Source organism: Haemaphysalis longicornis, unplaced genomic scaffold, assembly GCF_048455015.1.
Source record: "Haemaphysalis longicornis isolate Haplotype H1 unplaced genomic scaffold, Haemaphysalis longicornis Haplotype H1 scaffold_9, whole genome shotgun sequence".
NCBI lineage: Eukaryota > Metazoa > Arthropoda > Arachnida > Ixodida > Ixodidae > Haemaphysalis > Haemaphysalis longicornis.
Genome location: NW_027526460.1, coordinates 94,753,071 through 94,778,273, shown reverse-complemented (window position 1 = coordinate 94,778,273; position 25,203 = coordinate 94,753,071). Strand labels below are relative to the sequence as shown.

The window sequence follows — 25,203 nt, the reverse complement described above, 5'->3', positions numbered from 1 at the left end:
CCACCGAGCTTACCTAGCAGACTAAGTGCACCCTCGCGTCTTGATTGCAGCAAATGAACTGCGCTCGGTGCTTGATGCCTGCTACAGCCGGTTAAAGTAATCCTAATCGATGCTGGTTGTTACATTATTGTTGTTAAATGATGTCCAAAAGTACGACAAACGACCAGTTTTCTCAGCTGGGCGAGTGATTCGGCCCCCTCTACTTGGGCTAAGCCTTGCCCGCATCAAATAGTTCCGATAAGTTTTCTGAGCTCGCAAAGTGCTTTTACATCTCCGAAATTGGGCTGCACATGGTAGCGTAGGTTATTGAGTAATTAAATTACTACAGCATATTTTAGTCATTTCATGCTGAAATATTTAGCACGCTCGTAAATCCTAGTTTACTTTGATTCCATCTCTACTCTGTAGATGGCGCCACTGACATGATGTTTACTTTTATGAAGCTCTACAGGGGATGGCTACAGTATTCTCAAAACAACTAACGTTATTGTGAACGCTTGCTCTGAAAAGTGAAACATTCATCTGAAAAGTGAAACATTCAGTCTACGTTAAACGAAAGCAAATAGCTGTGAGCAGCAAAATTATGCGGGATTTGTTTTAAGACTAATTCATCAGATGTCGCTACCTGAACCACGGCGGCCGGAATACATAAACTGTAAACGGTGTGCTAAAACATGTCCTACCGTTTCCAGTGGTGAATGGAAACATGGAAACCCTGGCTTCTGGTAACACTGTAAACGGTAATGCAAACACGGTAAGAATATGCTAAAGCTAATCGTAGTGATATGATAACGATAGGCTAAACGATATGCTAACTGCAGCGATGGCTCAGAGGTACAGCGCTCACCTCGTATGCGGGAGGTACCGGGTTCGAATCCACATACCGCCAGGCACCCACCGGTTTCTTTAATGGGTACAAGCATCCCTGGTTGAGTGCGGACCCTTGAAAGGGGAATCCACGCCTGGAAAGCTGCTTTTGATGTATGGGGCCTATGGGGAGTTCTGCAACGGGTGTATTTTTGAGTAACTCTAGTGGCCATAGCGTGCGCAAGCCAACTTCCCGCTGCAAGCACCATGTGGTCTGAATCCAAGGCAAGCACGCTTCATTGACTGTAAGGGGACTCTCACATTTGGCACAGCCCCGAATTTTGGCCTCTAATGTGGGAATTGGCGAATCTCAGCCCACATGACCTGGGAGCCAGTCGAGGATAGTTTCACCCTTATACGTTGACACGGCACGAAAGACAAGGGGTGTGTGTGAACAGCGGCCGGAATATCTGGTACGATTGAACTGCAGTGACTCCTTGCACAAGCTGTGGCCAGGATGTTCCGTATTTACTCGATTTTAGCACGCACCTTTTTTCCTAGAAAATACATCCCAAAATCGTATGCCCGTTAAAATCTAGTACCAGCTGAAGCAATGCCAGTGGTTGCTTATCACTACCAAAATAGCAGGGTTACTGTATCGCAAGTGTGTGTGAGGGAAGTATAAAAGATTACATGCGGCGGGACAACATACACACAAAAAAAAATGACTCAACCAAGATTTGTCTTTTCACGTTGAAAGGAGAACTGAGGCACCCACTTCCCTTAAGGTGTACACATGTACGCACGCAAAAAACGGTGCGAACACACCGGGGGAACTTAAATCCTTCCTCCAAGGGCACAGCTCACTTACAGCCATGGCGAGGGGTTCTGCGCTGCTTGGGAGTTTTGCTTGCCCGAGAAATAGCAAGCCCACGCTTTTTCGTACTTCGCTATGACGAAGGAGAAAGGGTAGTGAATGTATGTAGTAGCGGGCTGTGCGCAGCCTTCTACAGAGTGTTGCCGCGCTGCGACAGCCTCTCAGCCTCTCTCCGAACAGTTTTTAGGGGCGAAGCCCCAATTAAGGGCTGGGGCTGTTGGCATCTCCTGTCGTCGCCATAATTGTCATCTCATGTAGTCACAGTACTAAAACACCGGGAAACTCATTTACGCCTTGCGCTGGAACACTTCGTGCTTCAAAGGCATGATACTTTCACAGCCAAGCTGTATACCGATGGTTTCCTCACTGTTGACAAAAATGCCAAGGCACCAAGAACACACTTCATACACTGTATGCTTCATCCCACCCCAGGTTTCACGTCAGTAAAGATGGCCCGGGAAATTTTTATGTTTTCAGAGTTTGAGCGACCTCAGTTTGGAAGGGTGGTTCCCATGGGTGGTTTGACAGAAAAAATACTTTTATCGAGGTCTCTAAATGACCCAGGGGGCCCAGGGGAATGGATCCTTTTTCACTGGAGCTCATGTGCTGTCCAACCCACATGTGCTGTGGCCTCCAGCTGAAGCAGAGTTTGCTGTGACTCGAGGGTGATGAGAGCCATCCTAGGACAATAATAAATTAAAGTTCTTGCACCTATAAACGGCTTGTCCTGTAAAGACAATCTCTCTTGCTATTTTTTTTTTTGGCAGTAATTAGGTGCACATTAGAATCGAGGGCGTTGTAGATTCAAGTAAATGCAATATGTAAAAAGGCAAGGAGTGTGCTAGCCTTCCTGTCTCGGAATCGGACAGTGGTGACTGCTTTGCTAAGGATAGCCCCACACGTGATCCTTCTTCCTGAAGCTTAAGTACCAATCTAGAGCACAGTTGGCATTGTAACTGCAGTGCCAATTTAGTGGCCCGAATACGGCTCAGGAGATCAACACGTGCGAAGATGTGTGCTCATCAACCGGAATGGTGAAACCTTCATCCGTATGAAAGTCAACACTCCTGCTTTTCACAGTCAACTCTACAAGAATCAAATCCTCAAGGCTCTTGTAACCGAGCCAACTACTGCAGGGAATGCTAGCACTGATTTGTTCTTTACAGCTCGTGCTAGCAACCGTGGCACTAAAACGGTCATCCTTGGATTTCTTTTTTATTAGAATGATGTAGACAAAATTGAGTGTGACCAAACACCTGCTGCTGCTTCTTAATGACTTGCACTTGTGACACCCTCCCCACCTGCCTGCCCCTTTACCTGTTTCTTTACTGTACGACAGTGCCTGTTGTCAGTCATTGCTGCTTCTTACAAAACTAGTCTTGAATAAGTGTTTTTATAACAAACTGCTCCTAAATCTCGTGCTGACATTCCTGCATTCCCATTACATTTCAATTAAGTTGCCATTTGCTTTTTTTTTTTTCCCCTGTTTCTTTCTCTTTTCTCTTGGGGGGTGGGTGGGGGGAGCTTTGTTTAGTGAACCATTTTTGGTAGAACAGCTGTATACCATGTTTTTGCACATGTAAGCCACAGCAATAAATGACAAATCTTAAGGGTGAAGTTGGGGTGCGGGTAGTACAGGAATTTTTCCCTGAAATGTCTCTTCAAGCTTCACCTCAATGTGTGCCATGCCATGGGGCATACATCGTTACCAGCTGTCATGGCACCCCTCCTATCCTGCAGAGCACTTTAGTGCCGCGCCTTGTCATCATAGCTCGCTCGCTGGACCCAAGTAGAGTCGGCGTTCCGGCGTAGCTGCTGTCGTCGCGGCGTAACCCAGAGGCTTCGAAAGCCAAGTGGTTTATATGGTCATAAGCATTCAAAACTCGTGAACCACTGGTGCTTGTCATACATCTCCCCGTTGTTTAGCGCAAAGAAAGCTGCAGGTACATTTGAGGCAAAATATGCGTAATTAACCGGCAGTTCATTTAGTTAGGAATGCTCGTCGGGTTGGTTTTTACAATAGTAAGTGAAAAAAAAGTGGCAGTGCAACGCTGGCACGTGCGGGAGGCAAAGCAAGCACAAAAAGAGCAGAACTCCCGCTGGTGCAGTTTCAGGTAGGGGGAGTGCAAGCACTGCAGAGGCGGGAAATTTGAATTGCATTAGGTGGTACCAGTGAGTGGATAACGGCGCTACAGCCCATTATGGTGAATCACTGCTCTGCACTTCCGACAGCTTTCACATTAAGTGGAACGGCTTTAATCTTTTGTCTAAATCAAGGTTTGAAGGTGAAGTTTGAAGTACTGTTCTGTCTTCAACCCATGCCATCTTGCCATTCAAGGGTCAGGTGCTGTCTTGCGGCATTAAGTGGATGAGATAACGTACTTCCCTTGCTTTCCTCTAGTGGTGCAACTGAGCCTGGAGTTCCTTACAACCTAGCGCTGTGTACTAGTAATCAATAAGCTTGGCAGATGGGCCGAGCCCTACAGCAGTACGTTTTTTCGCTGCAGACACTGGTTACAAAGGGAACTTTGGCAGCTACTGTGGTGCGTTCGTATTAAAAAAGCATGCTGCAATTTTGCGGCACTCCTTCCTTTTTTTTTTTTTTTTTTTTTTTTTATGGAGGCTGGAAGGTTGAATTATGCTGTCATTGGTGTGGGCAATGTGCAAGGAAATTTTTTTCCTGTCAGGGCGCAACATGGGGTTTTTATGCAGGTCCGGGTTTTATGCAGGAAAATGTGGTATCTTTGTCAGGTTTGCGTGTTGCTTAATCAAACTTTTCTAAATGTCCCCTGAATTTTAATTCAGTATTGCGACCTTTCCAGTGTGGTTCAATTGTTTTGCTGCACTTGTCTGAACTTGTAACCAGCAGTCTCTTGCGCCATGCTTTATCTTCGCAAAACCCGAAACCAAAATAAAATCTGGCGGGGTGCCCCACACAGCATTTTCTACATAGGAGCATCCTAGTGTATGCAAGGGCGAGTGCAAGGTCTAAGTTGAGGACGGGGGGGCGTGGGGGTTAAAGGGGCCCTGAAAGGCATTTTGAGCACACTAAATGAACTAGCGCAATCGCTAGATTGGGTCGCCAACGTCACCTGTGCCAAGTATTACTCTTTTACGCGCAGCGGAAAGCTCACACTTTTGTTGCAAAGTTTGTCGCTTTTTTCTCACCCTTTCCTTCGTGTTTTTGGACGCCGCCATCTTCACATGTCTACATCATCGATTCCCAGATGTTCGTCATGAGCTAGACATCCTGCTATTGGGCGGCTTTTCCACGCACTTCCGGCAAAGAGATGAGTCGTCTGCTCAGCGTCGGCTCGCCGGCTGATCTGCCAGCGGAGTGCCGGAGTGCTTTGACATTTTACGACAAACGAAACAAGAGTAAACAAACGCTTAACCGTTTGTATTGAATGCAACACGGCCATAACACGACGTGGATTTTATCTTACGTGAGTACGTACCATAAAGAAAGTCCCGTAGCACTTCTTTGGTGCATTCGCAGAGAACGCCCCGAGCCGAATGCCCGGGTTTGACGCGTACATTTTATTCAACTTCAAAACAATCCAGAGATGCGTTTCGAACGAACGCAACGTCACAACATGCGTTGCAAGTCTGAACCGCGATTGACAGACGATGAGTTGCCTCCTCCTGCCCGTCGTAAATTCGGCACTCACCTCACACCCGGTTTGCGGGGACGAGCAGCAAGTCACAACTCTGGCGCGCAAGCGAGAAGGCTTTTAGCCAGGCACACTGCACATACCCCATGCGAGGTTGAGTGGTACGTCGTTCGAGAAAGATAATCCAGACCATGGGGAGCACTATCCACCCGCAGTAGTACAATGTCGCATTTCATCGCGAAACGAACGCGTCCACAACACACAGGAGGCGATGCACACACACACACACAGCTTCGGTCGCTGCATTGGCTTAGCTGCAAGCTTCGTTCGGACAATAAGCGATGCTACGACGATACAGAGCTGCGTGAGGACGACGTGCTAACCACTTCACGTATTTAAAAACACAGGGGCAAAGAACTAGGTTCATCGGAAGCAAAAAATCTTTCCTCCATTATAGTGCCTGAAATATACTGGCTAGTGTGCCGAGGGCGGGCTCCAGGCGGGCGCCGGGGGCGATGTACGCGGCCGTCTGCCGCTTGGGGCGCTGCCGTGCGGGAGTGTGCGCGTTCATCCGGCCCGAGCAGATCGCGCGGTTACCTCCGAGCTGCGTAGCAGACGGCAGCGGCAGAACTTTCCATTCCCGCTTGCGACGAAAGCGAGCGAAAGCGACAGGAATTCTGTCGCGCAACCAAAATTTGTCCCGACCATTCGACAAAAACGATCGTCGCGCGACAAAGCGACGGAATTCCTGCCGCTCTCACTCTCTTTCGTCGCAAGTGCGAACGGGCCTTTATGCGCAATCTCCGCCCCACATAAAACAGCTCTTGCTTGTCGCCTGAGCATACGGTTGATATCTGACTACGTTACACTGTGCTTGCAAGTGTATTTAAACGATGTCACTAGGTTTGAAACGTACGCGCTCGACGTGCAGCTTTGTAAACGCAAGCGGTTTCACATACGCACGCTATTTTGCTGCTAATAGAGTTTTAGTACAGCGTTTGTGGCCTTTGCGTACGCTAAACGCTAAATTTTTGCGTCCCGCTACGTGACACCGCGATGGGAGTTTTAGTAGAGCGTCTCATCAGTTTGGCGTAGCGACACACTAATGCATACGGCGCCATCTGTCAAATGTTTTCCGAAATGTCTCGCCGGCTGATCTGCTAGCGGAGTGCCGGAGTGTTTGGACATTTTACGACTATCCAAACAAGTGCAAACAAACGCTTTCCCGTCAATGTTGAATGCAACACATGGGTGCAGCTTGTCAGAACACGGGTTCTCGCTGATCGAGTGCAGCGTTGGTTTGCTCTTCGCCTTCACGTTCATCGCCGCTGATAAAGCGATCCGATCCGGCGCGTTTTGTGCACGGGTTCTGTGTCGGTTGAAAATGTCTTTTTTCACATGCCGCCGGTAGTAGGAATTACAACCACCGCAAAATAACACCCGGCACCAGCGGGGCCACATCTGAGACCGCGCTTTTTGGATAAACAGTGCGCGGTGCACCAAAGGGAACGAGCGCAGGATTCTCCCCACACGGCTGCGAGTTCGCCGCCGATACCAACTACAGCTACGTACACCGCGAAAGGGCGAGGCCAGGCCGCACACATGCGGCCAGGTCATTCGTTCGCTTTTCCAGCCTGTGCCCATGGTGTCTACAGAGATGAAAAAGCCGAAAGAGCTGGCCCGTAGCAGACGGCAGTCTGTGGGAGCGCAATAGCGGAAGTACGTCACCGCTGAGGAGCGGAGCATCATGGGAGGGGAGGCCAACAGCGAAGAAACAGTTGAAAGGAGGAGGAAATACGGCGCGACGATAATTCGCGGTTTTTGATTTACGATTTCTCAGCTAATACTCATCGCTTTAACAAAATTCTTGCAGGAGGAGATTGCTAGTACATTGCTTTATTTGGTTACATGTACATCCATGCATCGGCGGAAGGCATTTCAGGACCCCTTTAAAGAAGCAGACAAGGGCCTACCTACCTGGCACAATGAGTGGTTTTTCTGCGCTTTTGCAAGTTGCAGTAGCTACGCCATTGCAGAAGAATGTCACAATAACATTGGGGGATGCCTGTTCCCCCATGTTTCCAAACTTTGTCAAAACAGTATCCACGCTGTTGCTAACAGGGCTCTTCCAGTTATCTCAGGCCTTATGTTTTTAAAGAAAAAAGTAACAGGCTTTGTCACTGAATGAGGTTTATTTGGCCCGGTGAGTGTTATAAGCTGAGAAGTGGGCAACTAACATCAGTTTAAAAAACAAGACAAAAAAACTAGTTTGCTGAATAAGTTTTCAGTTAGCAATCTTAGAGCATATGTTTAAATTAGGAAATTGAAGGAAACTGACCTGAGAGAAATAAGTCATGCTTATGGCTGCAGGCTACCAGTGCTCTATCATTGTTGGACATTTTCTGTAACTACCAGCTTGTTCCGCATACAAGCAGCAACCGTTGTGTTAACCCTCCAAGTGTTTCGGCGCAGTTTTCATAGCTGTCCTGTGCAACCCTGTCGTGTCGCTCGCAGGTGAACAAGATGGAGTGGTGGACCCGGCTGGTGACGACCGATCCGGAAATAAACACCCGCAAAGTCAACCCTGAACCATCAAAGGTGTGTCTGTGTGAGAGCAGTGGCTTGCTCCCAAGTTGCGGTTACATATGCTAGAGAAGAGTTGCAGATGCTGAAAGAGTGTCTTCTCTTCTTTCATTTGCAAAATTTTGGGAAGTTGTTTTTCAAGGAAAATCTGCAAGAAAAATTTGTTACTAGGACAATGTTATCTGGACTTAATTTTGAACTTATATGCTGTATTTGGTGTGACATGATTGTTTCTGGAGAGAGAAAAATAAACAGCCAAAAGGGCATAAGTTAGGTTCTGCTGTCTTGTCAGATGTACGTAGTTATTACATTGGCCTAGTAATATTTGTCACCAGAGAATGTGTGTGTTCTTGGATTCAGCACAAAATTTGTCCGCACATCTTCAAGTCTCCTACCACAACCCAACCACAGCCAACCAGCCCAGCTCACATGAAAGAAAGCATTCATATAGTGGGATAACCACAAGCAATTTCTAAATAAATTGGTGGAAATAATTTTCATTTGGCACTAAACTTTCTGAAATGTGAAAGGTGGAGCCATGTAGTGTCTAAACGGGGTACCACTGTACGTGTACAAACAGCTTCATCAGTTTCAGTGTGGGACTCAAAAACTGCGTAATGCAATAGGAAAGACTGCATTTCATCATTGCTTTTGCAGGGAGAAAGTTTTTAATACCTCTTTTTACTCCACGCACAGTTAAAAGTATTTGCTGCACAGCTCACTGTCAGGGTTTCCAGCATTCCGTCTGGCAGCATACTTAAGGCTAACAGAGCTAAACATTCCACTTTCAAGTGTTCTAGGGTCCTACTGGGAAAACCGTTTCGGTTCAAGGTGCTTTAAGTGATGCCCCTTTGTTTGGGATAGACAGCATATACCTACTTCACAAAAATCGGTTGGCTGTCCTTTTAATACGCTTTCCAGCTAGACGTTAGCGCCGTTGAATGCTGTTACGCTCTTTCAAATCACTGCTATGCCAACGGCGTAACTTTTTTAGGAGAGGTGTTCTTATCTTAGACTGCAATATATATCGGAAAGGCAGCATGTCTCTGGTTGTGCGACGTCGCAACATATGTTGTAGCGATCACCATGCCCGTGTCACCACTAATGCGAAGGTGCAGAGTGACAACTGGTGTCAAGGTCAGGCTCCTAAGAGCAGGGGTGAGGCAGCTGCGCATATTGCGCAGTTTTGATACAGATTTGTTTTCCTGCGCCAGGCTGCTCCAAAAGCTCGAAAATTGCAAAAATTGCGCCAAAGTGCTCCAAAACAGCCTGAGAGCCAGGGATTTGAACGCTCCTGTCAGTTTCAGTGGGGGAAAATTCTTCATGATGGCATTCTTATTCAGCACTGCCAAGGTGATGCTGTTTGTAAAAGTTTAGTTGATTTATCAGTCAATAAAAAACCCGCATAAAATTGTCCACGGAACAGTTTTTTCGAAAGTCACAATGTCAGGTTGCACATGTTATATTCTGCGCGTTTTTAAAGCTTTCCCATCGAAAACCATTGCAAAGTCCTGTATAAAAATACTAATGTTTACTGAGGCGACAAAACTTGTTCAAGTTTTGATAAAAAAAAACAGCAATTTTCGGAGCGCCGTACCTCTGGAACATTAAAGCCGGTCATGCTCCGGAACGAGACATAACTGGGTGGCGCCATCTTGGTGTGGTGAAGATTGGAAAACATGGGCGGTAGGTAAAGCAGTTGCTCATGGTTCAGGCTAGTTCACTCTAGGTCAGGCACAGCGCTCCTCGAAGATTTCTGCCGTGGTTTTGGTTATGGGGGCGGCTAGGTTTGCATTTAGTTGTTTGATCTGTTACGGGAAGTTGCGCCACTCAAAAGACTGAGTTCATCAAAAACAACGTAGTGCCCGCGAATTCACCGTGTTTTGGCCTTGAGAGTGAGGCACGGTGCGTGCTTGAAGTGAAATTTCGGAATCATTGCGGTGTTATAAAACGCTGACTTATTGCTGCCTTTGACAGCGAGCTTGTGAGCGGCAGGAATGGGACGATCGACGCTGCAGAAGGGGCAGCACAGGCTACATCGCCGCAGAATGTTCAAGCAGTGTCCGGTAGCGGGACGGGCTATTATTGCACGCTAGTAATAATGGTTCATCTATCTGAAGTGAAACTTAATGCCAAAAGGGAGGCGGCTAAACATACCAACGTTACTCAAATTACGATCGTAGTGAACGTGCACCTTGGGGATTGAAATGGGAAAGCTGGTGGGGTGCGACCACTCTCACCTCTTTTGCCGTGGCTCTACACTTGTGCTTAAAGCCGAGTCTGGGATTACAAAAATAATAATTTCGGCATTTGCATGATAGTAAAAAATGCCTTACAATTGCTTAGTTTTTCAATTCGATATTTTCAACGGCACTCCACGCTATCTACTCGCAGAGCCTAAAAGTTTAAAAATGGTTTGTAAAAAGGAAGTGCAGTTCATACCTTGTGATACTCTGGTAGAACAAACTTTACTGAAAGGCTGTTTCAGTGTTATGTGTGTTCAAAAATGATTAAAAAGTGCACTTCTCCTTCCCGGTTTGCCAAAAATTTGGTTTTTTTAGGCTCCTAAGGTGACATAATAAATGTTAACTGCTCCAAATCAAGGTTCTTCTGCTCCAAAATCGAGATTTCGCTGCTCCAAAAACTGCTCCCAAATCTGATTCAGCTGTCTCACCCCTGTAAGAGGCTTAGTAGTGATCTCACTCTTCACTAGTGGTGGGAGGTGGTGAAGAAGAATGAGTGGCCCACGCGTGATACTGCTCCTGATCAGAGGTGGATGAGTTCACAGTAGGATGGAATGGCATTGCGATACTCTGGTAGAACAAACTTTACTGAAAGGCTGTTTCAGTGTTATGTATGTTCAAAAATGGTTAAAAAGTGCACTTCTCCTTCCCGGTTTGCCAAAAATTTGGTTTTTTAGGCTCCTAAGGTGGCATAATAAATGTTAACTGCTCCAAGTCAAGGTTCTTCTGCTCCAAAATCGAGATTTCGCTGCTCCAAAAACTGCTCCCAAATCTGATTCAGCTGTCTCACCCCTGTAAGAGGCTTAGTAGTGATCTCACTCTTCACTAGTGGTGGGAGGTGGTGAAGAAGAATGAGTGGCCCACGCGTGATACTGCTCCTGATCAGAGGTGGATGAGTTCACAGTAGGATGGAATGGCATTGCGATACTCTGGTAGAACAAACTTTACTGAAAGGCTGTTTCAGTGTTATGTATGTTCAAAAATGGTTAAAAAGTGCACTTCTCCTTCCCGGTTTGCCAAAAATTTGGTTTTTTAGGCTCCTAAGGTGGCATAATAAATGTTAACTGCTCCAAGTCAAGGTTCTTCTGCTCCAAAATCGAGATTTCGCTGCTCCAAAAACTGCTCCCAAATCTGATTCAGCTGTCTCACCCCTGTAAGAGGCTTAGTAGTGATCTCACTCTTCACTAGTGGTGGGAGGTGGTGAAGAAGAATGAGTGGCCCACGCGTGATACTGCTCCTGATCAGAGGTGGATGAGTTCACAGTAGGATGGAATGGCATTGCGATACTCTGGTAGAACAAACTTTACTGAAAGGCTGTTTCAGTGTTATGTATGTTCAAAAATGGTTAAAAAGTGCACTTCTCCTTCCCGGTTTGCCAAAAATTTGGTTTTTTAGGCTCCTAAGGTGGCATAATAAATGTTAACTGCTCCAAGTCAAGGTTCTTCTGCTCCAAAATCGAGATTTCGCTGCTCCAAAAACTGCTCCCAAATCTGATTCAGCTGTCTCACCCCTGTAAGAGGCTTAGTAGTGATCTCACTCTTCACTAGTGGTGGGAGGTGGTGAAGAAGAATGAGTGGCCCACGCGTGATACTGCTCCTGATCAGAGGTGGATGAGTTCACAGTAGGATGGAATGGCATTGCGATACTCTGGTAGAACAAACTTTACTGAAAGGCTGTTTCAGTGTTATGTATGTTCAAAAATGGTTAAAAAGTGCACTTCTCCTTCCCGGTTTGCCAAAAATTTGGTTTTTTAGGCTCCTAAGGTGGCATAATAAATGTTAACTGCTCCAAGTCAAGGTTCTTCTGCTCCAAAATCGAGATTTCGCTGCTCCAAAAACTGCTCCCAAATCTGATTCAGCTGTCTCACCCCTGTAAGAGGCTTAGTAGTGATCTCACTCTTCACTAGTGGTGGGAGGTGGTGAAGAAGAATGAGTGGCCCACGCGTGATACTGCTCCTGATCAGAGGTGGATGAGTTCACAGTAGGATGGAATGGCATTGCGATACTCTGGTAGAACAAACTTTACTGAAAGGCTGTTTCAGTGTTATGTATGTTCAAAAATGGTTAAAAAGTGCACTTCTCCTTCCCGGTTTGCCAAAAATTTGGTTTTTTAGGCTCCTAAGGTGGCATAATAAATGTTAACTGCTCCAAGTCAAGGTTCTTCTGCTCCAAAATCGAGATTTCGCTGCTCCAAAAACTGCTCCCAAATCTGATTCAGCTGTCTCACCCCTGTAAGAGGCTTAGTAGTGATCTCACTCTTCACTAGTGGTGGGAGGTGGTGAAGAAGAATGAGTGGCCCACGCGTGATACTGCTCCTGATCAGAGGTGGATGAGTTCACAGTAGGATGGAATGGCATTGCGATACTCTGGTAGAACAAACTTTACTGAAAGGCTGTTTCAGTGTTATGTATGTTCAAAAATGGTTAAAAAGTGCACTTCTCCTTCCCGGTTTGCCAAAAATTTGGTTTTTTAGGCTCCTAAGGTGGCATAATAAATGTTAACTGCTCCAAGTCAAGGTTCTTCTGCTCCAAAATCGAGATTTCGCTGCTCCAAAAACTGCTCCCAAATCTGATTCAGCTGTCTCACCCCTGTAAGAGGCTTAGTAGTGATCTCACTCTTCACTAGTGGTGGGAGGTGGTGAAGAAGAATGAGTGGCCCACGCGTGATACTGCTCCTGATCAGAGGTGGATGAGTTCACAGTAGGATGGAATGGCATTGCATATTCTGTCTTCTCTATGGAAACTGCGGTTGGGTGGTAATCCTTCTTATCAAAATGCCATAAGGTGTTGTTATGACCTTTCATTTCAGGAGTGACTCTGTCGTGTCTTGCACATTCACAAAACAGGCAAGCGTGTGTTGGAAAGGGCGGAGGTGCATTTGTGCACTTGTTAGTATACCTTTCATTGCATTCTGTGTCCGTCAAAATTTTTTTTACAGAAAAAAAGCATCTCTGAATTTTTACAGTAATTTTTTTGCGTCTGTGGTCTCGTTTAATCATGTCAGATTTCAGAAACCTCTGTACACATGCATCTCCCCCATCTGTATTCCTCGCATGTGCCCAGCTGTCGGACCTTGATGGGGAGACCCGGGGCATGGTGGAGAAGATGATGTACGACCAGAGGCAGCGGGAGATGGGACGGCCCACGTCCGACGAGCAGAAGAAGCAGGACGTCCTCAAGAAGTGAGTGTCATCCAAGAACCTGCCCTTCCCCCACCTTATCTCTCTCTCTCCCCTCCCTCCCTCCCTCCCTCCCTCCCTCCCTCCCTCTGCACTCACTCACACACACACACACACAATTTCCTATTGTTTGGCAACACTAAATAACAAGAACTCGCATTTCTGTTGTCCAGTTAAAGTTGCCATGAAGACAAAATAGAACGTTGTTTATGTGAAAGAACTGGACTTTGGTAGCTCACTCAGCTCCATTCCAGTCACGGAAGACATTTTTTACCGGAAAGAAAAAAAAACACTAGAAATATTGAGCCGCTTTTAGAATTCGCGCAATAGTGACTTAGTATAAGCAGGAGTGATGTAACACGGTCCAGCATTAAACACATCGTTTACCCAGTATGTCAGCTGCACGTCAGCATTCAAGTGATGCTATGGTAGCTACCTTCCTCTGGAAAAAAAACCCGGCCGTTTAGAAGAGGGGGGGGGGGGTGTTATATAGAATGTTAAACTTGCGCTGAAAAAAAAAAGACGCCGTGTTATTTTGACATGCAATGCCACTTATTGAATGGGTTTTCTAGAAAGAAATCAACATAATGTTTGGGCAAAAAATGACTGAGGTTTTGGCTATTGCTCTGAATGTGCTGCACTGAAAAGTAGCCGCACATATTTCTTCCATTAAAAGCTACTCCTTGCATCTGAACCACGGCGGCGGCGTTTCGTTCCTCCCCTTCTCTATCTCAGGGAGTGCGCTTGCCTGCATATTTTCTCTTCTCGCGTGTCCTTGTGCAGCTTTTCAACACACATTTATTGTTATAGTTGTCAAATTAATGCTTATAATACGCACAAAAGATAATAATCGTGGCACCATGGCCAGAAAACTGACCAATGACGGCCGGTTTTAGATATGGACCGGCAACTGGCCGGCTGTCGAAAAAAAAAAAACGGTTAGGCCGGTCATAAACCGGGCAGGTGGCAACCCTGAGTGATACATTCAAATGGAAGTAGAAGCCCCGCTGCAATTTCCCAGTCATGTTTTTTGGCTGTGGCTTGGGTTGGCAGCCGCCAATCGCACAAACAAGATTCTGTGAAGTATTAAAACAATTGCCGGAAAGCAACCAGCAAGTTGCCACTGTTGAATGTGTTTTCTTTACTTCTAGGGTATTTATTTGAAATTGGCGATAAAATCGGTGCTCTCGTAGCAGGCTTCCTAAGGAACGGCACTTGTATAGGTTTGCACGTGTCTTGTTGCAGTGATGTTCTCAACTTCAACCAGTTGCAGCTATGAGAAAAATGTTCATCTCTCTCTCCAAACAACGGCAGATTAACCAAGAGCATGTGAGATTGACCCATGTCAAGAACCAAAAGCACAGCATTCATCATGTGTAGTATGAAGTACACTGAATGATTTCTTGAAGCCTTGCACACTGTGGGTGCCCAGTCTTCTCAGGCTCAGTCCGCAAAATGGGCCAGGTTCAGCAAGGCCGAAACAAAGCCCTATTTGTATTTCCCTCAAAAGCACGAAGGCTGGAGGGTGCTTGCAGCCAGTGCTAGCTATGTGAGATCGGGGAGGGGACGAGGGCACAATTCAAGACAGAGGTGAAACGCGCCTGAAGCAGCCTTGGCAGCGACAGCGCTTTCAACGCTAGACATCTAAGCCCCTGCTCTGAGGCTTTATATGGTTCTTCATCCCCCACCCGTTGCATTGGTTCAGTGGCTGAGGAGTTGTGCTGCTGAGCCTGGGGATGTGGGTTCGATCGAGGCTGCGGCGGCTGCTTTTCGGATGTATGCCAAAGGCAAAAACTCCCGTGTGTCAGTATTTCGGTGCGTGTGAAAGATCCCCAGAGTGGCCAAAATTGATCCCGAGCCTTCCACTATGGCGTGCCTCGTAACCCAGGTTACAGTGTGCTAGAAGGTAACGTGTGTCGTTCAAGGGAAAAACCAGTGGAGAGCGCAGGTCCCTTTTGCAATGAAAAAATTGTATGGAGTGCAAGCGTTCCTTAGAGAACTCTTGTTGCCGCCAGTGCCACCTGTAAGTTTTTTAATCAAACTAGACAGTTATTTGGCAAGTTTTACAAAAGTTATATAATAAAAGAAAGAAATATGACTTATTTAGGGCAGTAAACAAAAATTAATTTAACAAACAAAACTTCTGGAAACAACTGGTAAGCAGCAGCCGCCAGGAGCTCTGCTTACAACAGGAGTTCCTCAGCAAAAATTTTCATCGCAAAAGCGACCACGAATGACACCCCTCTCTCCTCTAAGTACACTGTACACAGGCGTAGCTTTGGCACATCAAACCACCAAAATTTGAATTGCTTCTACATCTCTTAAATATGGGGTGTTGAACACTGTCTTGAAGGGTGTGGCAGAGTGCAACTGTCTTTGGTCTGCAAGTTTGAGTTCAAGTCAGGTGCCATGCAGAGACTAAAATTTGTCGGCCCAAATCTGCTGCATTGTAGACTCCAGTGGGGGATGTTTTTGCCCAAGGATGGCCTCGGAGTATACAGTAGAATCTTGACTAACAAAAATCACTTAAATGGAATTGCCGCTTAAACGGAACTGTGGCCTGTAAGTTGGTCAGTTTTGTATTCAGATAAAGTAAAAAAAACTTTCAGTAATTTGAACTAAAATTACCACCTCACCGTGTAAGCAGAACCGGAAATGAAACTTTTTGTCAAACCTATGGCCAATAGCATCAGCTTTTTCAGGTTCCGGCTGTTTCATTTTTGTTTTCTTTTTGTAAGCTGTGTTAGCCCGACGAATGCAGCATCACAGTTCTTGTTCTAGTCGTTCGTTCTCGATTCAAGTCGCCTCGTTCGTGCCATCGTGGTGCTATTCATGCTTCATTACCGCATTGCTGTCTTCTAAATTCGGTGGTTCATAAGCGCTTGTGAAGTCGAGGCCTGAGGCGTGCACACCATGTGCTTACGTTAGAAAAGAAAGGGCATCATTCTGCACTTGCGGCTCTTTGATGCATTTTCACGCATTTTTTTAGGACACAGTGACTAATTGTTGCCAAATATACTTTGTGAATGTTGTGCCTAAACCTCTTGTAGTTTTCTTGCTTTCTGAAAAACTGTCAGCTACATTCACCTTCCAGAGTTCCATGAGACGCCCTTAGGAGTGTGTATGCACATAAATTTGCACCTTTGCACTTCTCTCTCAGTAAATGGAACTCCTGTTAAATGGAACTAATTTTTTCGGTCCCTTAAAGTTCTGTTTATCGAGATTCTACTGTACTGAGATGTTTCCTGTCAAACAGTGGGGATGTTGTGGGGTTGTAGAAGGGCACTGAAATTTTTACACTGTCCTCTTTTCAAAGCAGCATGTGTACTATCGGGTTAGTGCTCCTGTGTCTTGTAATGGTTTTTGGGTTTTTGGGGGCAGCAGCAGCATCACAATATTTGTGTATGGGGCTAAAATGAAGTTCCAAATCAAAAAGGCCCCATTTTCTAGACTTTTCTGCCATTTGAGCTCGCCTCGTTTTGTGAGAGATCCTTCCTTGTGTAGTGCCATCATTGCTGGGCATTTCAGTGCTTTTTTTCTTTTGGTTCCAGAGGAAATTCTCTGGGAGGTCTGTGGCAATAATTGCAGCAGTTCGTGGTTCATTTCATCCACTAATTCTAAAGGGCGGTTGTTACACACAAACGTGCAATCATGATTGCCTCCTAATTTGATGCCGATGGGCAGTTACTGAGCATGAAAACTGAATAGCACACATTTTTTGACAAGAACGAAGCAGGGAAGTACACAATGCAGCACATGTTATGTCGATAAATGTGCGCTGTTCAATCTTCAGGTAGGTTTTAGTCACCGACTAACCGAACATGGTGCATTACTGAGCATGGTTTCAGCTTTTTCCTAACTTGCATGCAGTGTTTAGGCCCGTTTTTCTCAAAAAAAAAAAAGGTTCATGTTACCTGCCGCAGTGGCTCAGTGGCTAAGGCATTGCGCTGCTGAGCACGAGGCCGCGGGTTCGGTTCCCGGCTGCGGCGGCCGCTTTTCTGATGGAGGTGAAAAGCTAAAGATTTTGGCGCACGTTAAAGATCCCCAGGTGGTCAAAATTAATCCGGAGCCCTCCACTACGGCGCTCCTCATCGCCTTCGTTGCGTCGGCGCGTTCAACCCTACAATCAATGAAATCAATCAAAAAAGGTTCATGTCAGAACTGTGCACTCTGTCAGTGTTCGCAGCCGCTATATATATTGCTTGTCGTGCTGTCTAGTGTTCTGTGGGATTCAGGTGACTGGCTAGTATCTTACTGATTGTCGCTGCAAATCTCCTTCCAGGTTCATGGAGCAGCATCCTGAAATGGACTTCTCAAACTGCAAGTTCACGTGATCGGCACCCACAAACGACATTCCCGTATAGAACTATTTCTCTGTAATAAAATGGTCATTTCTCCTCGCATGTTTATGTGTCCTGTTACGTTTTTTGGTGCCTTGTGGAAAACAGTGCAGAGTAGAAGTATTGCAACACTAGAGAGTTTTAGAATAACGTACGCAGCTGTACGCACGTAAACAGTTATTGAACGTGATTTTTTGCGTCGTTTGCACTGCGCATGCGCCGTACGTTAAGCCGCTTTTGTGTTTTGCGGACGGAAGAATAGCAGACGCTATTTCAGCAAAATAGCGTGCGTACGTGAGGCCGCTTGTGTTTCGAACATGGCGGCAAGTAGCACGAGAACCATCCCAGGTTCCGCTCTTCTGTGGACAGTAATTTGCTTCTGATGGGCCAATTTTTTTGCTCCTGTGTTCTTATATACGTCGAGTGGTTAGCACGTCACCCTCGCGAAACTCTGTATCGTCGTAACATCGCTGACTGTCCGAACGAAGCTTGCAGCCAGGCCAGCGACTGAAGCTCTGTCTGTCTGTCTGTCTGTCTGTCTGCGTGCGTGCGCGTGCGTGCGTGCGCGCGAAGTGAGTGCCGAATTTACGACGGGCAGGCGGAGCAACCGATCTTGCAACGCATGTATGCATGTTGTGACGTTGTGTTCGTTCGAAGTGCATCTCTGGATTGTTTTGAAAAGTTGAATAAAACGTATGCGTCAAACCCGCAAACCCGGGCATTCGGTTCAGGGCGTTTCCTGCGATTGCACGAAAGAAGTGCCGCGAGGCTTCAACGCTTTCTTTATGGGACGTACTCTGGTAAGAGAATATTAATGTCATGTTATGGCTGTGTTGCATTCAATACTGAAGGGAAAGCGTTTAAGCTGTGGCTGCACTGACTGCAGAGGTGAATCTACACTGTCCTGCTTCCTTGCACTGGTAGTTTCATTTCATGCACACTGAAGCGTGGTAAGCGCCTTAGCCTTGGCTTCGAGGTTCGTGAAAGGCGTGCCAGTTGTCCTTGGACAGGAGGTTGCCGACACCCTCTCGAATAGAGCTGCATGTGGCACACAGTATGCCACAATTGCTACGCAGGAAGTCCTTGCTCGTTTTGTAGCCAAATGCTGAATGGTCGATGCTGCTGCCAAACTTTCGGGTACGGGCTTTCTCCAGCTGAAGTACATCGATGCCACTCACGAAGTGGTCAGCCAGGTGCAGCCCAAGTTGTCCTTGGTCTCTTATGGTACCACAGATGGCTCGAGTTCGGCGTTGGCTGCTGCACAGGTCGCGGCTGGTTGGCGCTGCGGGCTTGGAACCTGTAGGTGGCTGGCTCACGAGCGTTTTTCACTTTTTCTGTCCACGGACAAAGTTTTCGGCATGCTGGGCTTGCTGTTGGCTGGGCTGAAAGTATTTGGCAGGTGGTTCACCGACAGTATAAACTCTTTCTGGCTGTTGAAGGAATTCTGTATGTGCTTGACTTCCTTTGTGAGAACTGGCCTGACAGAACTTGGTTTCGCCACCCACCCGCGTCAAGCGTCCGGCATCCGGGAGGCTCAGAAGGAAGCGGAGGGGGCCACAGAAGCCGTACTATTTGAATGGAAGCTCCTGGCCTTTACTCGTTTTGAATTCGCACAGAAGCTGTAGAGTTAGCGGTTGCTTGGCTGCGATGAGCAAGGAACGGATGATGGCTTTGATTGTAGCTCATTACATTCTTCTTTGAAAGCCATGGTTCACTAGGGCCCCTGAGTTTTCAGGAACTGCTTTCCTTCTGCATCGTACCGGTATGAGCTCCGACTGTAGGGCAACGTGCTAGCAGGTAAACACGAAGCTTCATATCGGTGATATGGTCAAGATCATCGCTGTGGCAAGCAAAAACAGCTCTGTGTTCGGCCAATGTACCTTTTATAACTGCGTGTTGGCTGGGAGTGGGCTGGCTGCGAAGCGGGAGGATGGAATATTGGGGTGATGGCGCGCGAACACCGCGTCGGATGCGACGGTGTCATGCAACAGGGGCACTTGTTGAGGGCAATGTTTGGGCTACTAACACTTGCTATAGCGGCTGCTCTGGCAAAGGCAATGGATCATGTTGCAGGTAGTCTTTGGCACTGTGTCTGGCAAGGCTAAGTACCGTGGCTGGGTCTAACGTCAAAGGCACCGCGGCGGACAAGGCAGAAGCCTTCGCTTCAACCGGGGGGCTAGCTTTATGCTGCTGCCGAATGTCGGCTTCCAGTCGCCGAATGAGCTCTTTGAAACCGGCAGCTCCAGCTGTCGCCGTGCCAATTCTTTCCGTACGAGGTCGATGAATAGGCGCGACATTGTCACTGAGACGAGCCGCTCCCACACAATTCCCGGCATGATATTCCGCCTTGCCGGATACACGCAGGCGGTCATACACAAAACACAATCTTGCTGGAGCGTCCGCCAGCAAGATTGGCGGACGCTCCAATCTTGCTGGTGGCCTAGACCACCGGCTCTCAAGAGCACCAGCACACCTTTGCCCTCCCCCCCAAATGTGTGTGCATCACATCACCCACACGCGTGCTGATGTAATTCTGCCTGGATCCACAACGGTTTTGTATACATTCTAAAATGTCACATGAAAGAAATTTTGAGCAATCGTCAGCGTTACTTCAGTAACCAAAATGACAGAAATTATCAACTCTGCAAGTTTAAGCCACTCTATCATGTTGTAGCCTCTTCTGTGTCTATGATGTTGTATCCTGTAGCCATGCTTCAGTTTGAACATCAGGGCCTCTGTTATCCAATGGAATACTTTAACTGTGTCATTACTGTCCATTTCATGCTGAAGCGTGGTAGTCTGTAGCATTTATGTATGCGTGACCATGCCATTACGCATGTTTTCTTGGTGCACTCCGGGAAACAAAATGCTGACTTGTTTCGAGCATTGCATCATGCCCAAAGGTCATGCTGGGTCTGTACGACTGTCCAATGCTGTTTTTTGGTGGACTAAGGAGCTTCCCAACTTAATTTCCATTTCCCGTGTCACTAACGAAAACTACAAAATTCTCATGCGCCCTATACATTCCAAAACCGTCCATGCTCTTATACTGTAAAGACTAAACCGGCAGTCTGTATTCGGCTGAACAGTGGCAGTGCACGAGTGCGCTAAAAAGTTTGTCATTTCATTAATGTTTGAAACCAAACTGCAGAACCTTATTATGATTCCTTCCTCAGATCTTGCGACAGAATTCCAAATGTGGCAAGATTTTGCTCGACTTGCACAGGACATGCCTAACCGCAAAAGCATGGTCACACACCACCGTCTTTGTGTTATTTTTTTTTTGCTAAATTTAATGTTTGATATGGCATTGAATAATGAACTTAGCAGTGGCTTGCTATGCCTTATCCAGGAGTGGTTCTTACACTTAAAGGGATGGCCGCCCCAGAAAAGTTACTGTATAGTACGAGCCTTCTGGTAGGCTATGGGGCATTTATGCACGAAGCATTGAATACTTGACAGAAAACAATGCAACTATTTCAGAACCCCAAGAGGGAGCTCAGTACAGCAGACTCGACATTTGGGCTTCACTGAAATGTCGACCAGCTTCTTGTTCGCTCAGAGCTCTGATAGAAGCTACAAGATGGGCTGCGTTAGAGACTCAAAACAGAAACGGAAATCACAGCTGGCATGGCTTGACAAATACCGATGGCTGAATTATTCCGCTTTGCGTGAGGGGTAATCCTGCCATGTTCATGTATTTTCACCATTAACAGCGCTGTTCTTGTGCTTATATCTGTGTGTTTAGGGTTGGTATTTGCTGAAATTATTGCTAGCGCTATAACGCTTCTTGTATGCATGATTCATAGCCTGTCGTTTTTTTAACAAAGCACCTGCGCTACACATATATTTGTAATGCAGGTCTTATCTTAAAAAGAAAACGAGAGGCTAAAGCAACGTAAATTATGTTATAACGTAAGTGCATAAATTAGATGCAGACTGCACAGAATGAGCTCCATTGGCCTTACACTGGAAGCTGCTGTACGGGCGTAGAATGCTTATATGCCAAAAATTTTCTTTTGCATTTGGGACAAGAACAACTAAATGAAAAATTCTCATTCTTGCTGCAGAACTGTGACCTTCCCAAGAGAAAATAGTAGTTGGTACGACTGTTTTATGGTTGATTGATTGATTGTGGGGTTTAACGCGCCGACGCTACACAGGTGATGAGGCACGCCGTAGTGGAGGGCTCCGGATTAATTTTGACCACCTGGGGATTTTTAACGTGCGCCGAAATCTCGTACACACGGGCGTTTTTGCTTTTCGCCTCCATCAGAAAAGCGGCCGCCGCGGCCGGGAAACGAGCCCGCGACCTCATGCTCAGACTGTTTTATGGTTAAATTCCCAGCTGGAACTAGCTGGTACCAGTTGGGACCAGCAAGGACCAGCTGGGCCCAGATGGGAATTTAACCATACACCACCTGGGACCAGTTACATTTTCTCTTGGGTTACCTTCGGAGTCGAGATATGGCGATGGTCCCGGTGACATGGGCTGGTCACAATCGGGCACACCGTGGTTCACCTGAAGTCGCTCTATATATACATGTCGCAGGGCCGCCTGGAGGGCTTGGAGCTGGGCGTGCCTGCTGCCTGTTTCGGGCAAAGGTTCTGCGCCAAGGGAGCCCCGTGAGCGGACGTATCGGATCGCGAGCTGCTCGCGCTAGGCGAGGGCTTTTCACTGCTCGGCCCATAAGGTAGTGCTGGTAGCCCGTACATGCCTGGTAATGGAGAGGGCTCATTGGTGTGAGTAGTGAGTATTCCCTGCCCTTGCCAGCAGCAGGTTCACTCCCTGTGAGATGCACGCGATGTGGACCAGATGGGCTGGTTCATAGCCATTTGCGGCACTGTTGCGGCAATGGCAAAGCTTACGTAAAACACCTCTCTGTGGTTACCATGCACACACAGGCTCTCCATCGTGGGCGTCAGACTTGGACTGCGATATGCGAAGGCCCTGCACACGAGGCTGGGCGCTTGGTCGCCGCATCAACAGCCTCCTGGGATGCTGCAGAGGCGCCTGCCAGCTGGCCCCCTCTCTGCCTTCTCGACGTTGTCCAGGAGGCGCATAGGTACGATGCTCCTTTGGTGCGCTCCAGTTCCAACGTAGTGAGGCTCACCAACCCCGTATTCGGAAAGCCAACTTACCGAATATGACATAAGAAATTCTTTCGTAAGGGCCGTAAAAGGTAGCACGAGAGAAAGCCAGCGTGCATTTCAAAAGTCATCCAATGAGAATTCAGTGGCCTTGTCGAAGTGGAGCAGTGAGGTTCAGTTAATGCAGGAGGAACGAACCTTAGGGGGTTGTGGATAGACAAGCAAGTTGGCTAAGGCGGTGGTCTTCGAGGGGCTGGGGGATCGTGTTAACGGTGCCAGTTGAGAGTAAGCGTATTGTAGAGGGGTTGGCTGGAAGGCGAAGTGTTGCTCTGTATACCCTGCGCTGTAAAGCTTGATTGATTGTATCGCTTAACGTGCCGACACAACGCAGGCGACGAAGCGCGTTTTTTAGGTGCGGAGCAGCTTAGGACCTCACAATGTCCGTCCGCGTCCGTGCGCATAACATTTAAAATCGCGAAAAATCACACAGGCACCGGCAGGATTCGAGCCTGTGTTTGTTAGACCAGACATGTAGGTAGTGTCAGTCGTCTTACCCATTGGGCTACGACCGTGAGTCGAGAGCCAAACGGCTTACTCCCTCGCTTGTAAGGGTGCGGAGTACCTCAGTACCTCCCAATGTCCGTCCGCGTCAAGCCGTGCGCACACCACCATTAAGCGAAAATCTGTGCGGAAACTATCTAAAAGAGTACAAGAGCACTCCAAAACACTCGAAAACAGGCACTAACATAATCTAGCAACGAGATTGGATTGGATTGGAAAACATTTATCGAGCATAAAAGTGGGTGGCTTTCTCAGTCCAGATAGCCGCGAGCTAGCGCAGCTGCTTGGGCGCGAGTGATGAGGCGTTCTTGGTCCTCGCACCGTGAACTGGCCAGCTCGCGCTCCCACTGCTCAGGGGATGGGGAAGGGAGGGGGTTTGGCGCGTAGGGGCATTCCCACACCAGGTGGTAGGTAGTGTTTGGGACGGAGCAAGAAGGGCAGTTGTAGAGATGTAGTGGAGTATCGTGGTGTTGTAGAATGTGTTGTTCTGAAGTCGACGCCAAATGCGAGCCGCCTGTGTGCTGAGGGATGGGTGAGGAGGAGGGTATTGAAGCCGCAGTTGGCGATAATGATACAAGATTTCAGTGTATCGGGGAGAGACCGGGGGATAGATGGAGGGTTCGGAAAGGTCCTCTTCCGTCGACGAAGACGCCCGGAATGTAAGAGCGCGGGCAGCGGCGTGTGCCGCCTCGTTCCCCTCGAAGGAAGAATGGCCTAGTGTGGATTCGAGAAAACGCGCAAAAGCACCGGTGTAGTCAGGTTGTGATCAAGTTGTAATACACAGTGACTGCATTGAACTACGCTAAATGGCGCTACGCGGAAACACGAGATGGCGCCGCGGTGCACCGCGTATGTAAGCGGGTTATGAAAATCCCATACCCTCTTCCCGCCATGGACGGAAACGAACGTAAGACGCGTCACGCTGCTGCTAACGTCTACGAAGACAACGAGCTTCCCCGAATACGAAACTGCGGCAAGCGGAGGCAAAGTGACTAAAATCGAATGACGGTCGGGGTGCAAATCGGATTTCACTCGGGGTGCAACTTGGATGTCGCGGTCCCCGTACTCCGCACCCTCGCCATTATCCACGGAGTTGAGATGCTGCCATTTTTTTAACGTGCGCCTAACGTGCGCCGAAATCTCGTACACACGGGTGTTTTTGCTTTTCGCCTCCATCAGAAAAGCTGCCGCCGCGGCCGGGAATCGAAGCCGCGACCTCGTAGAAGCATGACTGAAAGTCTATAAAACTAATTTCATGTAATCTGTGGTGCCTAAGGATGCTTATCGGCCTGCTCCCTTCCCTACTATGGAGCTGTAACAAACCGGGTCGCCAGCCCGCAGCTGCTTCCGTTCCTGACTGCTGCATATGTGTAACTTTGGATTTTTCTTGTTCTTTTTCTTTTTTCAGATGTTGCATTCACTTGGCTTCAGCGCGCTGGCCTTGTTCGACAAGTCAGGACGCCTCTTGGAAGTTCCAAACCCGAAGCGCGTCCAAGCCTGCCCGTGTTCTGTACAAGCTTGCAATCCTTCCCGCCGCCAAAACATGACGTCGTAGCATCTCGCCATCTCGCTCATACTCCTTGCTTCAATTGCGAAAATAAAAGAGTTTTCTAAATATTTTCTGCCTCTATCAAGGCTCCTGAGCTCGCTGGCTACGCCAGCTTGAGCACAGTGGCGTGCATGTGCAGAATTGAAAAGAAAAAATTAAAAATATGAATATAAAAGGGAATTTGGATGGGAAACTACGCTCTAGAACAAACCCTCACTTACTAAGATCTCTGAATACGAATAAATAAGATCACATAAAAACTCACGTCGAAGAGAAAACTTACACACGTGATGTGAACGTTTCCCTCAAAAGGTCTAACATTACGCTGCACGCAAGGGAGCAAATTCTGATTTTCCTAGGC

The 25,203-nt window shown here is 47.4% G+C and overlaps 1 protein-coding gene and 1 long non-coding RNA gene across 2 annotated transcripts in view; both read left to right on the top strand.

Annotated features, from left to right (window-relative positions):
* Nudc (nuclear distribution C, dynein complex regulator) overlaps positions 1-17,704 on the top strand; it is a 45,696-nt gene extending 27,992 nt beyond the window's left edge. Inside the window, exons 8-10 of the mRNA XM_077685222.1 lie at positions 7,813-7,896; positions 13,186-13,304; positions 17,584-17,704. Coding sequence (XP_077541348.1) covers positions 7,813-7,896; positions 13,186-13,304; positions 17,584-17,635 — 255 coding nt within the window. The 3' untranslated portion in view covers positions 17,636-17,704. The remainder of the gene's footprint in view (positions 1-7,812; positions 7,897-13,185; positions 13,305-17,583) is intronic.
* A 4,230-nt stretch (positions 17,705-21,934) lies between these two features.
* LOC144153583 (uncharacterized) lies at positions 21,935-24,894 on the top strand. The gene is made up of 3 exons (XR_013319328.1): positions 21,935-22,384; positions 22,547-22,707; positions 24,702-24,894. It is a non-coding gene; the product is annotated as an uncharacterized LOC144153583 (long non-coding RNA).
* The last annotated feature ends 309 nt before the right edge of the window (positions 24,895-25,203 follow it).